This window comes from Indicator indicator, chromosome 18 (assembly GCF_027791375.1).
Source record: "Indicator indicator isolate 239-I01 chromosome 18, UM_Iind_1.1, whole genome shotgun sequence".
In the NCBI taxonomy this organism is placed as follows: domain Eukaryota; kingdom Metazoa; phylum Chordata; class Aves; order Piciformes; family Indicatoridae; genus Indicator; species Indicator indicator.
This window is the reverse complement of record NC_072027.1, coordinates 9126138-9140002: the sequence shown is the minus strand read 5'-3', so window position 1 is coordinate 9140002 and position 13865 is coordinate 9126138. Positions and strand designations below refer to the sequence as shown.

General features: G+C 50.2%; 1 protein-coding gene across 3 annotated transcripts in view; it reads left to right on the top strand.

The window, feature by feature from the left end:
- The window catches only part of CSNK1A1 (casein kinase 1 alpha 1), a 33297-nt gene extending 31139 nt beyond the window's left edge, over positions 1-2158 (top strand). For all 3 annotated transcript variants that reach the window (XM_054389324.1, XM_054389323.1, XM_054389320.1), the window contains one exon: positions 1300-2158. In XM_054389324.1, the coding sequence (XP_054245299.1) occupies positions 1300-1307 (8 nt within the window). In that variant the 3' untranslated portion in view covers positions 1308-2158. The remainder of the gene's footprint in view (positions 1-1299) is intronic.
- The last annotated feature ends 11707 nt before the right edge of the window (positions 2159-13865 follow it).

The following is a 13865-nucleotide window of genomic DNA, read 5'->3' as shown; positions in this document are numbered from 1 at the left end:
TTCATGCCAATGGAATGAAGAAATCACTGGGGCCTCTGTGAGAATTAGCTCTCCACTGGGAATAGCTGTCTTAATTCTGGTGCAGGATGTTTTGTTGTTGGGGTTTTTTGTTTTTTAATACGGAATTGCTAGTGCTGGATAAAGAGTTGTCCTTCAGTGCATTAAGGTTGAGCTCAAAGCTATTTAGTCTCTTCTAAAGTATCTTCAGCCAGTTGGGGAAGAGTTGAAGCTGTGTTCTGGGTGCTATCCAGATACTTTTTTTTTTTTTTTAAATTGAATGTCAGGCTGTGTTTAAAACTTGTTTGCACTTGCTTCTCTGGATGACAGCACAAGCTATAGCTGAGGTCAGCTTTGTCTGCACTTCACTGTGGAGAGATTTCTGTTGCAAAAACTCAGAGCTGTTGCTCAGATGAATTCGTACATCAACAGAATACCATGCTGTTTGGAGGGCATCCAGAAGGGAAGCTTGCTTGGCAAAGTAATCTTTGCTTGAGACTCCTGTTAGCTCTGTAAAGCACAGTGCTACTACCTGAATCACCAGAAAGGAGTGTATAAGCAGTCACATGAAGAGAAGACTGGCTTAGCTTGCAGTAACTGGTTGAGATCTGTGGATGTATTCCTTCACTCTCCATTTTCTACAGTGTCTTGAACTTGTCATTTGGAGTGCTGAACTTTAAAGAACTGTTCTTGACACCCCATCTCCCCTGTCACATGAGTTATTTCACTTGTCCTTCCAAGGACCTAAGGCATGCTGGTTTCCCAGTCACTATCAAAGGTCCTTGCTTCTGATCTGGTTGTCTGGTGTCATACATGTGGGCATGTAGTGAACACCAGTTACTGTAAGGTAAGTTACTCTTGTTCCTTTTCCTTCTGTGTGACACTGCTGTGCTGCCTCTCTGAGGAGCACCACTGCAATCAGATGACAGCTTGACATTCAAGGATATAAACATGAGACACTGCAGACAAGTAGAAAACAATCCTATGAAATTACATCCTGCTTCCTAGTGGCAATAGCACATCTTGTTTTCAAACTGTTGGTCTGAATTCCTCTTTGAGGAATGTGGCATCCAGCTGGTGCATGAGCCTGCTTACCAGTGCAGCTGTAGGTGTGTGTTTGAGCAAAAGGGTGGTGGCAGACGCTGGTTAGCTTTGGAAATGGGCACCAGGAACCCTGCAGTTCTGAGCTGGAACAGCATTTTCCCCTTTAATGTCCATAACTGATGTTTAATTCTCCTGCCATGAAGGCTGTTTTTCATTCTCCTCCCATATCAGTAAATTGCCCTTGTGTTTGTTTTGCAGGTTTCTGAGCATGGCGAGGATGGGACAGAGCAGAGCAGATCGGAGCAGGACTTGTCACTCCCCAAATCCTAGAAATTTTAGTTCATACGTACACTTGCCAGTGGCTGTGGGCAACCATTTACTTGGTGTAAAGAACTTAATATCAGTATAAACTGGCTCTGGGCAGTGTCAATGATGCTGCACTTGGAGTTGTAGCAGCTGTAATTGTGAATATTACTGAGATAGTGAAACATGGTGTCCAGTTTTCTATTGCATTTTTTTCAAGTGGAAAAGTTAACTAATGGTTGACACACAAGTGGAGAAAATTGTGCATATGCCAATTTTTGTTACCTTTTTACTTTGAACTACACTGCTTTATGAGATCTCATTGTTTTGGAAGAATGGCATGAACAGTCTTCGGCAACAGTTGTGATAATTGTAAATGCTCACAATTGTGCACTCTTTTCTGGTTATTCCTCCCTGGGTTTTGAAAGTTGTACACTTAAAACATTCTTAAAAGTTGTTGGCTTCTATGTGCAACATACCAAGCCAGCTGACATGGTAGTAACCAAAGATTCCAGTTTTTAAGCGTATGAAAGACTCTGCCTGCTTACCTGTGCTAGAAATAACAGCATCTAAAGTGAAGACTTAAGAGAAACTTAGCGACTACTAGATAATCTTTAGGACTCTGCATTAACTCTATAATGTTCTTGGTATAAAAGGAAAAAAAAAAAAAGCAGCATATTTGTCACGAAATTTAGTTAACATCTTACAACTGAACCTGTATGTAAGTTGCTTAGATAAATGTAATCACTGTAAACATCTATATGATCTGGGATTTTGTTTTTATTTTGAAGCGGGAGCTTTTTTTTTTTTTGTTTACAAGTTCATTAAAAACTAAAAACTGTTTCTGTAAGGAAATGAGATTTTTTTTTTTTAATTTGCCTTGTTAATTCAGTTTTAAGAAATCTACATTACCCTGTTTTTAAACCAAGGTTTGAGGCCATTTTGTTAAGCAAAAGAAGTCATATTTCTTTTCTAAATCATTTTAGATTTAGTGTTGTAACTCTTCCTCATTTTGTTTTTAAATAAATTTTGTATTTTTTCCTTGAGGGGGAAGGGGCAGTCTTGCATTTTTATAACTTTGTTGTTTGAGACCAGCCCTCTCTGTACTGAGATTGGATCTTTTTAAAATGAAATGGCATCTTTTGCAGGCCTGGGATGAGCAGCCTGCGAGCGGTGCCATGTCATGCCTCGGCTGGACTGACTTGTGATTGCTAGTTTTAAGAAAAATTTGAATGGAGTATTTGGATGGTTTTAAACCAAGGCATTTTCTTTCAAGTTCTTGTGAAGTGGATATGACCAGATTTACTCTTGTTCTTGGGGACAGCCTCGCACCATGCAGAGTTCACATTGGTTACTGCCCCAGGCTGTCTCCCTTCTCACTCCTATTCTAGCCCAGCTGAAAGAAAGAAATACTTTTATTGCTGGTAATTCTTTAACAGTGTAATTTATTCCTTTATAGCATGTCAGAATAAATTAAAAAAAATGTCTGAAAATGCTGCCAGATGCCTATTGTGTAATGTTGTTCGTTTGTTAGCTTTTTAGACAGTTTTCTTGCATGTAGCAGATTTCCTGCTCCCAGCTTCTATTTTTACTGTTTGACAAGGTTTTTTTCGTTTTGAAAGCTGTTTCTTCAAGATCATAATACTTGCACTGTGTTCTTATCACACAGTGGTAATCTGGATCAAGGCTGCACTGTTGTGCAGTCACTATGCATACACTCTCTTTACAAGAAGGAATTGCCCTGAGAAGATGTTAAATTTTAGCTGGAGAACATTGTGTGCTAATAAATGTTTGCATAGATAATCTAGGAGCACAGGGAGGCCAAAAGTATGTCAGGCTTCAGAGATATTGGTGCACATTTGGTAACTTCTGAGTCAGAGAGCTCTCTGTTACTTGGAAGCTGGAAGAAGTGTAGCTCATTCTTCTGGCTAGGATGTTTTTCTAGGCTCTTAAGTATTGCCCCATCCAAATAAGGATGCTTTACAAAGCAGTGCCTCATGAAAACTGCTATGTTTCTAAGAACTGGTATCTGAAGTACTATGTTGTGTCCTTATACATGATTTCTACTGTCTAGGCAATGCATCTGACAACATGCATTGGCAGAAGGGAAATGCTTTCTTGGCAGCTGTTTGTGGGGTGGCTGCCTGGAATTCTGGCACAGTTTTTCTTGCTTTGACATTAGATATTCAGAAGTCAGAGGAAGTTGGTTTCAGAAGAAGAAACTATTTCCTCCATCCATGACTTTGAGAAGGGTTGTAAAATATTAGGAACAACTGCCCTTGACAAGCACTGTAAGCAAGAACAGTTCCTAAGCTTGGGGAGTCAAAATGCAGTGGCCTGTAGTTCTTCACTGCAGGCCTTCTATGCAGGAGTGTGGAGTCCAGTTAATCTTTCAGACACTGTGAGCTTGCTTCTGCACAGAAGTGTGAGCTTAAACTGACAGATGTGGTGCTGCTTTGCAGAATACCAGCCTGCACCAGTTGTGCTGACCAATGACCATGATGGCAACCTTCCTTTAAGAGATGCTGTGATACTGACATCCGTTTGCTGTATAATTTACTTGATTTGTAACAAAGACTTAAACCTGAAAGCATTAAAAACTGTGTGGATCTTGACTTCTGGTTGCAGCTCTGCAAAGGTTTTGTGTTGGGAGGATTATCTACTGTCCTGATGCAAAGTCAGAAACTTCTGCAAGCAATCTCAGGCCCTTTGTAAGTAATTGTCATTGCCACAGAGTCCATGAAGCTCCAGAACTACACCCTCATGCTCCCTGGAAAGTGCTAGAATTCAGGTAATGACGTTAGACTGTGACAATGGCTTCTTAGTCATTTTACTAAGCTGTGCACAAAGTTTCCAAGCCATTTATTAACCTTATAACAACTCTGAGAGGCATCGTAAGGCCACCTTAAGATGACTTAAATTAGAGCATGAAGTGCTCATGTGCAAACATGCTGGTTCATTACTTTTAACCTATTTAAGCCATTCCTTGTTAAAAGTGATTTAGAGCCTTTTCATCTTTCAGAGCCTGTTATGGAAGAAAGAGGCTGGTCTAGGTCTGGGCTCTTGGTAATGTTGCTCTTACCACCTTGCCTCCTGTGTTTGGTGCTGGGTATTGGTAATGAGGCAAGCCCTGAGGAAAACTGTCAGCCTCTGAAAGCTAGATATGCTTCTGGTAGGTGTGTCAAGCCTGTCCAGTGTCTGCCATCCTAATCATGCTTTGCTGACTTCCAGTGAATTCTGTTTGAGGGGAGCTATTTTTCAAGCTTGGATGTCAGCTTGCTCTGCATTTGCACACTTCTGCCTGTTGTCAGCTGGGTTTTTCCAAGTTCCTTGCTTACAACTTGTGGAAGTTGTACATACTTGGTGTGATGTGCTGTGCTTGTCCTGAAATGGATGGCAGCAGAAGTGAAGGTGCTCAGTTACTGTCTGGAGCAGGCTGAGCAAGGCACCTCCCTGCACCCCCTTCTACCAGGAATATTTCTATAATCCCAGGCTGGTTTGGCATAAGGCTTTTTTTCTCTGACAGCCTTCTCCAGTTCAGAGAATCTGTTGCTTAGTCAGCAACATCAGCCCCATCTGCTCCTTAATCACAGTTAAATCATCATGATTTCATGTCAGCTTGATGTTGTAATACAAGTTTATGAGCATGGCAGACAAAAAAGGGAAAATGGGCTTGGGAGTAAGAGCTCTGCTCTGAGCACTAATGCCTCTGGAAACATGAGGTGAGGGATGACACAGAGGAAGTACCCTCCCTTCTAATGGGGCCTGAGTGGAAGGACTGTGTCCATGGCATGTTCTAATCTGGAATTGGCTCTTTAATGCAGTCCTTGTTAGCCAGGGCTAAACAGGAAGTGGGGGGAGGTACCAGGTCTGTGTGCAGAGAATTGAGATTGACTTGTGCTCAGACACTGGGGTGTTCATCATACTGGGCTGCATGAACAAAGCTTTTCAGAGTAGTTCTGGGACTGTGTTGTTCCTAGCAAAGAAGGAAATGTGTTGGTGAGGGAAGGCTGTGTCCATGTTTTGGAAGGAACCCCCATGGGCTCAGCTGTTTGGCAAAGCTCTGTGGTAAAGGTGTGGAATCATTAACGTGCTAATGACTTTGCATTGTGAGATGTTCTTAGATGTGACTAGAGCTAGTGTTAAGGTTTCCAAATATGTGTCCCTAAAATAACCGACAGTGGTATAGCTCCTTTCAGAGAACGTCTTTTTCATTTTGACATGAGGCTGCTTCTGGAAGTACCCGAGCAGATTCAGTCCTAACTCTTCTAGGTTTTTCCTCAGGAGCCTTTTGTTCCTATTGATAATGGCATTGTTTGTTCTAAATGCAGCTGGTATTAACTTCATTTCTTACCCTCCCTGAGTCTGAAGGATAGCAGCAATAAGCCTAGTTGGTGGAGAAGCTCTTTCAAAGCTGCTCTGTGCACTGGTGGTGTCCAGAGAGCAGGCTCCTGGCTCCCTGTGCTGCCTGTTCATCACCTTTGAAATAGCTAGCAGTGAGCCATGAGCTATGTTGCAGGTTGTGGACTTTGAACATTCTGAGTGAAAGCAATTTCAGAGCATCGGAAGACCATGAAGGAGTGTACCTGCTGACAGGGTAGACTAGGTTCTGAGCTTTCCCTGTCACAGCCAAAGCCTCTGTATCTGGACCTTATCCTTTACAGCCATGTAAATACACAGGGCAGGTGCTTTGGCTCTGCACAGCTCAGATAACTGGCAGAGGTGGGGCAGTGGTTTTTGCTTGACTCACTGCTTTGTGGGAACTCATTATCCACTATACCAGGGGCACAACAAACTAATCTTCCCCTTTCTCTTCCTTGTACCTTGGTGAGTCAGCCATGTATTGCTGATGCTAAAAAAGCACAGTGGGACTTCTCCAAGTGAGACCATAAGATGTGTTTAACTGAGAACCCCTGGGGTTTGAGGCTGGTCATCTTCTCAGCACAGCTTGCCCTGATGTCTGTCTGGCTCACCCTTGCTGCTGCACCTGCTTTTCTCGTGGGTTTTGTACAGCAGCTGCTAACTCTGCTTCTCAGTAGCATGGGTAGTTTTAAAGATCCTCAAGCCCATCTCTGTGTGACTGCAAGGGCTGGTGTTCCATAATCCCTCAGTCCCCAGGTAGGTACAGTGGTCTATACCTACCAGGACCAGCTTGGGGCTTGCAGCTGGCTCTGCTGTCCAAAAGCATTTTCTCATAGCTGGACCAAGCTGGCTGGCCTTTGCTTATGGGATCTGTCACATCTTCATCTGCTTGCAGCTATAGGCAGGGTGTTACCTGGGTCAGAGAGGAACAAGGAAGCATCTGCCTGCCTTTCTGCAGACAGGTAGACTCAGGCAGTGGGGGAGGAGAGCAGAGAGGTCAAGCTAGAAACTGGTGGACGTCCTTTGAGCTGAGGAAAATCACTTAAGCAGCAAATAGACTCATACTTGCGTGCCAGAGGCTTCCTCCCGGCACAGCTCTGACTTGTGCTGAGCTTGTTCCTCCTCAGTGGCTGCCGGTGTGGCAGCAGCTGGTGTTGGGCCAGGACTGTTGTCAGCAGGCATGCCTGGGTCAGGGTTACCTGGTGGGAAAAAGCCTGCAAACAGCATCAGCAGTGTGTACACTGGAGTGTGTTCATGGTCCTTTGGGACTGACCCTTGGTTTACACCAGTCGGACCTCTGCTGCATGACATTGAAAGCAGGAATGGCCAGAAATCCCTGCTGGCTCACCTCCTGGAAGCACTTGCCTGCCTTCCCAAGACCCCTTTCTGCTGGGGGAGGAAAGACACGGAGCGCGGCTGCGGCCATTCTTCCCTTGGGCTGCCCAAGAAGTATGAACTGTTGGCTTTCACTGGCAGGCTCAGGCTGCGGCGGCCGTGCCGCGCTGTAACCCAGGCGCAGGGGTCAGCCCTGCTTGCCTTGCCCCCCGGCATGGGAGGGGGCCGCTGTGCACAAGCGGAGCTGGCGCGGCCCTGGCCACCTCCCGCCTGGTTCGCCTGAAGCTGTTAACAAATCCCATCAAGTGATCATGGGCGTAAGTCAGTGCTCAGTGACCTTTCTCTCTCTTGCTGACAGCTTTTTACATTGCACCTCTTGACCCTCCCTGTACCCGCTGGCGGGGAGCTCGCAGGTGGGATGTGAGCTGGGCACAGAGCAGCAGCTGGGGCTGGCTCGTGTGCCAGCAACCAGCAGGCGCTGCCAGAGTCTGGCAGCCTGTTCCCAGGAGCAAAGCACAGGCTTGGGAACTTGATGCTGATTGGAAGTGGCTTGTTTTTACTTCCCAACATGCAAACAGCTCGCAGGACCTGATCTGTGCTGCACTCAGCCTTACCTAGTGAAGGCGATTGAGGTTTGTCAGCCCACTGCTCCCACTCCTGTGCTGTGCCTCTCAAAACGGCAGCTGTGGACAGGGGTGGCTGTGTGGGGAGGATCCCTTTGGTGGCTATGGAGAAGTGGAATCATGACACACTGGCTTAGTTGTGGCCAGACAGCCTTTCCTGGGCTGGCTTTTCCAAAGAAGCAATTGAACCTGAGTGACAAGGGATATCCAGGCAACCATGGGCCATGCAGTGCAGGGTGTGTTTAAATGTATTTATGGTCCTCCACAGGGCAGGACACAGTGGGAGGAAGCAACTGCTTCAACACAAGCTGGGTACTGGTGCCAAAATCATGTAGGCAGGTGCCTGCTCCTTGTTCCTAGAGGACTCTGCTGTGTCCCCCTCACTGGGAAGTCCCAGGGGTGCTGCCCATCCACTCGTGAGGAAAAGCCTGGTATTGCCAGCTTGCTGGCCTCCCATCCTGTGCCCTGTTTTGCTATTCCTGGCTTTCAGCAGCCAGGCAAGCTGTGGAAGTGGAGCTGCAGCCCTGACCTGCCCTTGGCAGTGTTGCTGGGTGGCGTAAACATGGTGAAGGCAGCATAGGGGAGGACTGGCTGCCCTTTGCCCTGCTTCCCATAACCAGGGCATAGCTGTGCTTGGTGGAGCCCTTCAGGCTGGGGTGGCAGCGAAGGACCCAGCTTGAAGGGTAAGTGACCCTGTGCTTGAGGCATGGTGAGCTCCAGCTCATGGACAAGGGCAGCCAGCCTTGCCCTAGCCAGGCGTATGGCACACCTTGGTGACTGTCAGCAGGGACCCAGGGGGCTGCTGGCTGTAGGAAGGGGCTTGTTTCTTACCCTGGCATTCAGTTGGTGCTGGAGCAGCTGTGCTGAGCCTCCCTGGGGCTGGCCAGCCGAAATACAGCATCAGCCACAGTGCCTGTCAAACACTGGTGTTGTTGGGCCGTGGTGTTGATGAAACACCCAGTTCACAGCACCTTTCCTGGAACCTCTGGGAAGAAGTTTGGAAATAGAGAATACCAGAGCAAGCAGGGAACAGCCATGCTTATTTGCACACTTGGCTACTCCTGGGCATGACATGGGGGCTTGTGTAGAGCGTGGTGGCAAGCCTGCAAAGTTCTAGCACGTGTGGGGCTGTTGCCAGTGCTGGCAGGCTGTGCCTTTGGCAGGTAATGGGAGAGGAAAGCGGTGCTGGGAGCAATCCTGCTACTCTAAATAGCTTTCCAGCTGCTGATGTTTGTTAACATGGCTGAGCTGTGGTCCTCTGGGAATATGAGGTACTTGGGATCAGTGCTGTGAGGGGAGCTTTGTGGGATGGGAAGGAATCCCAAACCTCAGAGATGACTTTCCAGGAAAGAAGTCTTGTGCCCAAATCCCATTTCTGGAACGGCAGGGCAGGCTTCTGTGTGTATCTGTGGCTGCTTTTATTCTCACTGTGGTAACTGAGAGCTGGGGCTGAAATCCTGATCTCAGCCTTTCTGCCAATATCCTTGGAGTTAAAGGCTGAACCAGCTCCACGTCAGCTCTCTTGACAGCTCTCCAGCTGCCCTGGGGCTGACTGCTGGCGTCTTGAAGCTGTTACCCTGGTCTGGAGATCTGCATGTCTGCCCTGGAGTGTGTTCAAAAGCATTGGCCCAACCCAGAGCTCAGTTCTGTCTGCACCCTGCTCATTTCCACTCCCTTCGTGCTGGTGCCCAGGGAGCAGCTGAGAGTGTTCTGGTTTTGTCAGGGCAGCTTTCCTGGAGGAATGAGAGAGGGATGATGTCCTCTTCAGGGCTGGCTGGCTATGGTTCGCCTGTTGTCCTTGGACCTGCAGCTCTGAAATCAGCAGCCTCCTTAGGGAAAGCCCTGATTCAGCTAACATGCCCATGGATGGTCTTAGGTGAACACAAAGCAACTGAAAAGATCATCTTTGTGCCTGGCTGCCAGGGCTGTGGCAGTCTGTGGAGCCTAAGTGAGATGGTTTGTGGAGGACCTGCCATATCTTTGCCATAACAGAAAGGGTCTTTACAGTGCTTTGTCTGAGAGCAGAGGGGCATTTGAAAGTGCCACTGTGCTAGGCTACCAAAGGCACTGGAGGCTTGCTGAAGTGTCTTAAACAGCTCTTAAACAGCTCTGCTGCAAGAGCCCCTACAGGAGACATGGGTCTGCATGCTCTGCAAAGCATGGCAGAGCTGGGTTAGGTCACCCCTGTCCCTGCATGCTTGGCTAGCTTGCTGCTGCCATTTGGAGCATGGGCAAATGCCTGTGATGCTTTGCAGTAGGTTCAACATGAAGTACTGAAAGAGACTGAAACATGCTGGATACCGTGGCTCAGTCTGGCTGCCCGCTCAAACCCACCCACCCAGTTCTTGGGTCCCCGCAGTCCAGCCTGAGAAATAACACTGCTGCTCCTTCAGATGAAGAGAGGATAAGCTGCTCACTGCTTCAGCTTGCGTCACGAGGAGCGTGGTAAGTCCCTAGTGCCTGGTCTGGCCTTGCCTGATAGCTGCAGTCCGGAGGTGTTGCTGATGGAACGCTGAGTGCAGCGTGGGAAGCTCTTGGCTTAAAAACCTGTGAGCTGCCACCCAGTCTCCTTCCTGCAGAGAGCCCCCAGGTGTGGTGTCTGCTCCTGCTGGGGTTGGGCTGGGGCAGTTGGCTTTCCCAGGCTCTGGAGCAGGAGAGGAGGCTGCGGGTTTGGGGCAGTGCTGTCTCTAGAAGGAGACACACACGTCTGACTCGCAGGTCCTGTTAGATAAGCACTTCTTTAAACGTGTTGGCTGGTTAGGACCAACGCCTACCTCTCACAGCTGCCAACTGAAGTGAAACACTGCTCCTGCTGTCAGCAGGATTTCATCAGCTGAACAGGTACTCTGCTCCTCCACCCACCAGGGATCGTCCACTCCTGCACTATGACAAACCCCCACCTGAGAGCATCTCCATGGGCCCTGGCAGGAGAGGGGCTGAGAACCTCCCTACCACTGATGAATGTTCCATGCTCCCATCCTGTACTTCTTTCCAGATCCCTCTACCTGCCTTTAAGGCACCAGGGCTGGCTGAGCCCAAACTGGTGGCAGAAAACATCCTCTTGCTGTTGGGCTCAGGAAGGAGGCTACAGTGTGAGGTTGTTTCCAGACTGAGTTTCTCATCCCCACCTGTAAAAACTTCTAAGGCATTTCTCATCATGCTCTGAACTGCCTTCTTTGTCCCACACAAATCTGGAGCTCCTACGCTTGGCCTGTTTTGTACCATGCCACCCTAAGCAGCCACCTCCAGCTCCTTCATCCCACTTAGCCCAGATTTTCTTCTAAATAGGTCACTCATTAATTGAGGACAAGTACAAAGTTGCTCTGTTTTTTCTAGTCTTCCTAGGCTGGACAGACCCACTTCAGGAGCTGTGAGACCCCGGGCAAGGCTGAGTGATGAAATCCTTGTTGGCTGCTGCAGCTCTGGCTGGATTCTCCAGCTCCAGGACTTTGATCACTGATGTGTGAAGCCGGGGAGAGCAGGTTGGGGCTGACTCTTAACAGCCTTGCAACAGCCCAACCTTCGCTCGTTTGCAGGAAGATCATCTTGTAAAAGCAGGAGTCTGGGCTGTGGCTGTTCGGAGGGAGGAGTCCTGCTCTGGTGGGGTGGGGCTGTGTGCCTCCATGCAGAGAGGAAAGAAGTGCAATGTGTGTGCTCCTGCCCTTGAAAACCGATAAGCAAGGGGACACTGTGCCAGGCCAGGTGCTGGGAGAGGTGACAGTGTGGGTGCAGACTCCATAAAAGGCTCAGTACGGGGGAGAGAGGACAAATATGAGCTTTGGGCTTTACCTTCCTGGTGGTGTATGTTGCTGTGCTGTGCAGACCCCACAGGTGCCCCAGCTGTAAGGGGATCCTGGGGCAGCTGGGCACCACAAGCTGGGCAGTCTGTGGGGCCTATCCCAGCAGCTGCCTGCTCCTGCCCTGTGCAGGCTATGACTCCCAGCCCTCTGCATGTGTGTGTTTGCTCTCCCTGCTTGTTTCCATGCAAACAAGAGCAGATGGAGGGAACCAGCTGCTGCCTCTTGTTTCTGGCTCCATGGACCAAAGTTCAGCTGGGAACACAGCCAGTTTGTGGCTGCAGGACCCTTTGCTGCCCAGGGAGGGGTCTGCTGGAGCAGGACAAGCCATTGCTCAAGGTCCCACCCCCCTGGTTATGGTACTACCATGTTCCTGAATGGTCTGGGGTGGCTGAAGCAGCCCCAAGATGTTTTATCCTGCACAGGAGCTCATTTCCTGGCCCTGGGAATCATGTAGCTTCGGGACCCAGTGCAAGGGCTTGGGCTGCTTCTCTGGCATGATGAAGCAGGAGCCTGGCCTCTGGTGCTGACATTGAGGTGTGCCTCCATTAGTATTGATTCACAACAGCCCATGGGCAATCGTGCCAAGGGGAGCAGGGTAGGCAGCTGCTGCCCACCTGCCCTCTGTGCAGTGAATTGGGTGCAGTCTCTGCTCTCAGGGCAAGGCCAGACAGAGGAGGATCAAAGCCCATCCTGGTCCCAGGCCCCAAGGGATCTCAGGGAGGAGGGAAAGGCAGTGGGAAACTCCCCTGTTGGCAACAGACTCATCTCTCCCTGGGTGCAGTTTGCTTTCCCAGGCTGCCGGGGGGGGTGGGAGCAGGACAGGGTGAGCCAGCCCTGCCTGGGTGCTGTGCCAGGCCAAGCAGGTTTGGAGCTGCTGGGCAGGCTCACCGGGGCAGGGAGGGCTGGGAGCTGCTGACAGAGGGGCTTTGGGGCAGTGCATTGGTCTGGAGTGAGAGTGCAGAGCTGTGCCTTCTGCCCCGGGGCTGGGCTGGGCATGGCTATAGGTGCCAGCGGGTCTGCTCCTGGGCTGGCAGGGCTGTGCTGCAGGGGCTCCCACCAAGACCCCTGGTGATGCCCTGGCTGGGCAGGGGTAGGTGGGACTGCTGATGTGGGGGCTGGCAGTGTGCTGCCTGCTTTTGCTTTGCTTAACCAGGGCAGGGCTGCTGAGATCCTGCCCTGCAGGGGTTTAGGCACGCTGGGCAGGCAGGGCAAGCATGGCTGCCACAGCACCTTCCTGCGTGCTGACTCAGCAGGGTGGGTGGCTGCAAGCCCAGACTGTGGGTGTAGGGCAGGCTGAGCCCTTCTCTCTGTCTCCTGCAGGCCTGCACTCCTGGGGGGGCCATGCCTGTCCTCTCCCTCTCCCACACCAGCACACACTAATCCTGTCCCACTGCAGCAGCAAGAGCAGATCAGCCCTGGCCTGGGTTTGCAGGCTCTGCTTTGAAGTTGGGAGCCCTGGGCTACTGAGAGCCCCCCAGGATCTGAAGGATGCAGTTCTGCCTGAATAGAACTGCCCGAGCCTGCATCCCCATTGCCAGCATAGCATTGGGGAGTAGAGGAGCTCAACAGTGTGACCTTGGGGGCTGCTCTCGGGAGCCAGGGATGTTGCAGGTGGGGCATGTGCTGTGGAGGGTCCCACAGGGGCCATGCAGAGCAGGCAAGACAGGGGTGCGTGGGCAAGTTCCGTAGGGCAGAGATGGGCTCCACTGCTTGTCTGCCTCTCACCGGGTGTGTGTGCCTGTGCACGCAGCCTGGCCCTCCCCCAGCCCTGCTGAGCTCTTCGAAAATCTGCATATGCAAAAAGCCTTAGTCCTGGGAGCCCTTCCCCAGCTCAGGGCTGCCTTGCCCTTGGCAGGAGATAAGCTAGGGTTCTCCAAACCACCCTGGGACCAAGTGCTGAAGCACAGGGGTACAGTACTGCAAGGGCCACGATGCTGAGCATGCTGGACACTAGGCTGGCACCTGGGCATTTTCATGCTCTGCCAACTTGCAGGAGTTTGGAGGGCAATGAGATGCCCTGCCATGGGTGCTGGTGAGAGCCAATTGTGTGCAGGCACATGGATGTCAGTGGCCATCTGAGGGCTGCCACACCAGCACCCTTCACCTCCTTGCTTAAAATCACCCTGTTTCCCTGCAGGCCCTGGCAGTGGGTGGCATTGCCCAGCCCCCACGAAGGGCTGTGCCCAAGGCCAGTGCAGGACATGGGGATTAGTTTTAAGCTGATTGCTGCTGCCCATTAGGGAAGCACAAAGGTACTCAGCTGTGGTTGCCTGTGTGGCTGGGGGATCATGGAGGGAGTGCAGCTGCAATGAGGCTGGCACTGCACCCCAGTGGGGCAGGATGAGATTTGTCCCTTCTCCAGTCCATTTGGTCTTGCCACGATGACTTGTAAAGGCTCTTC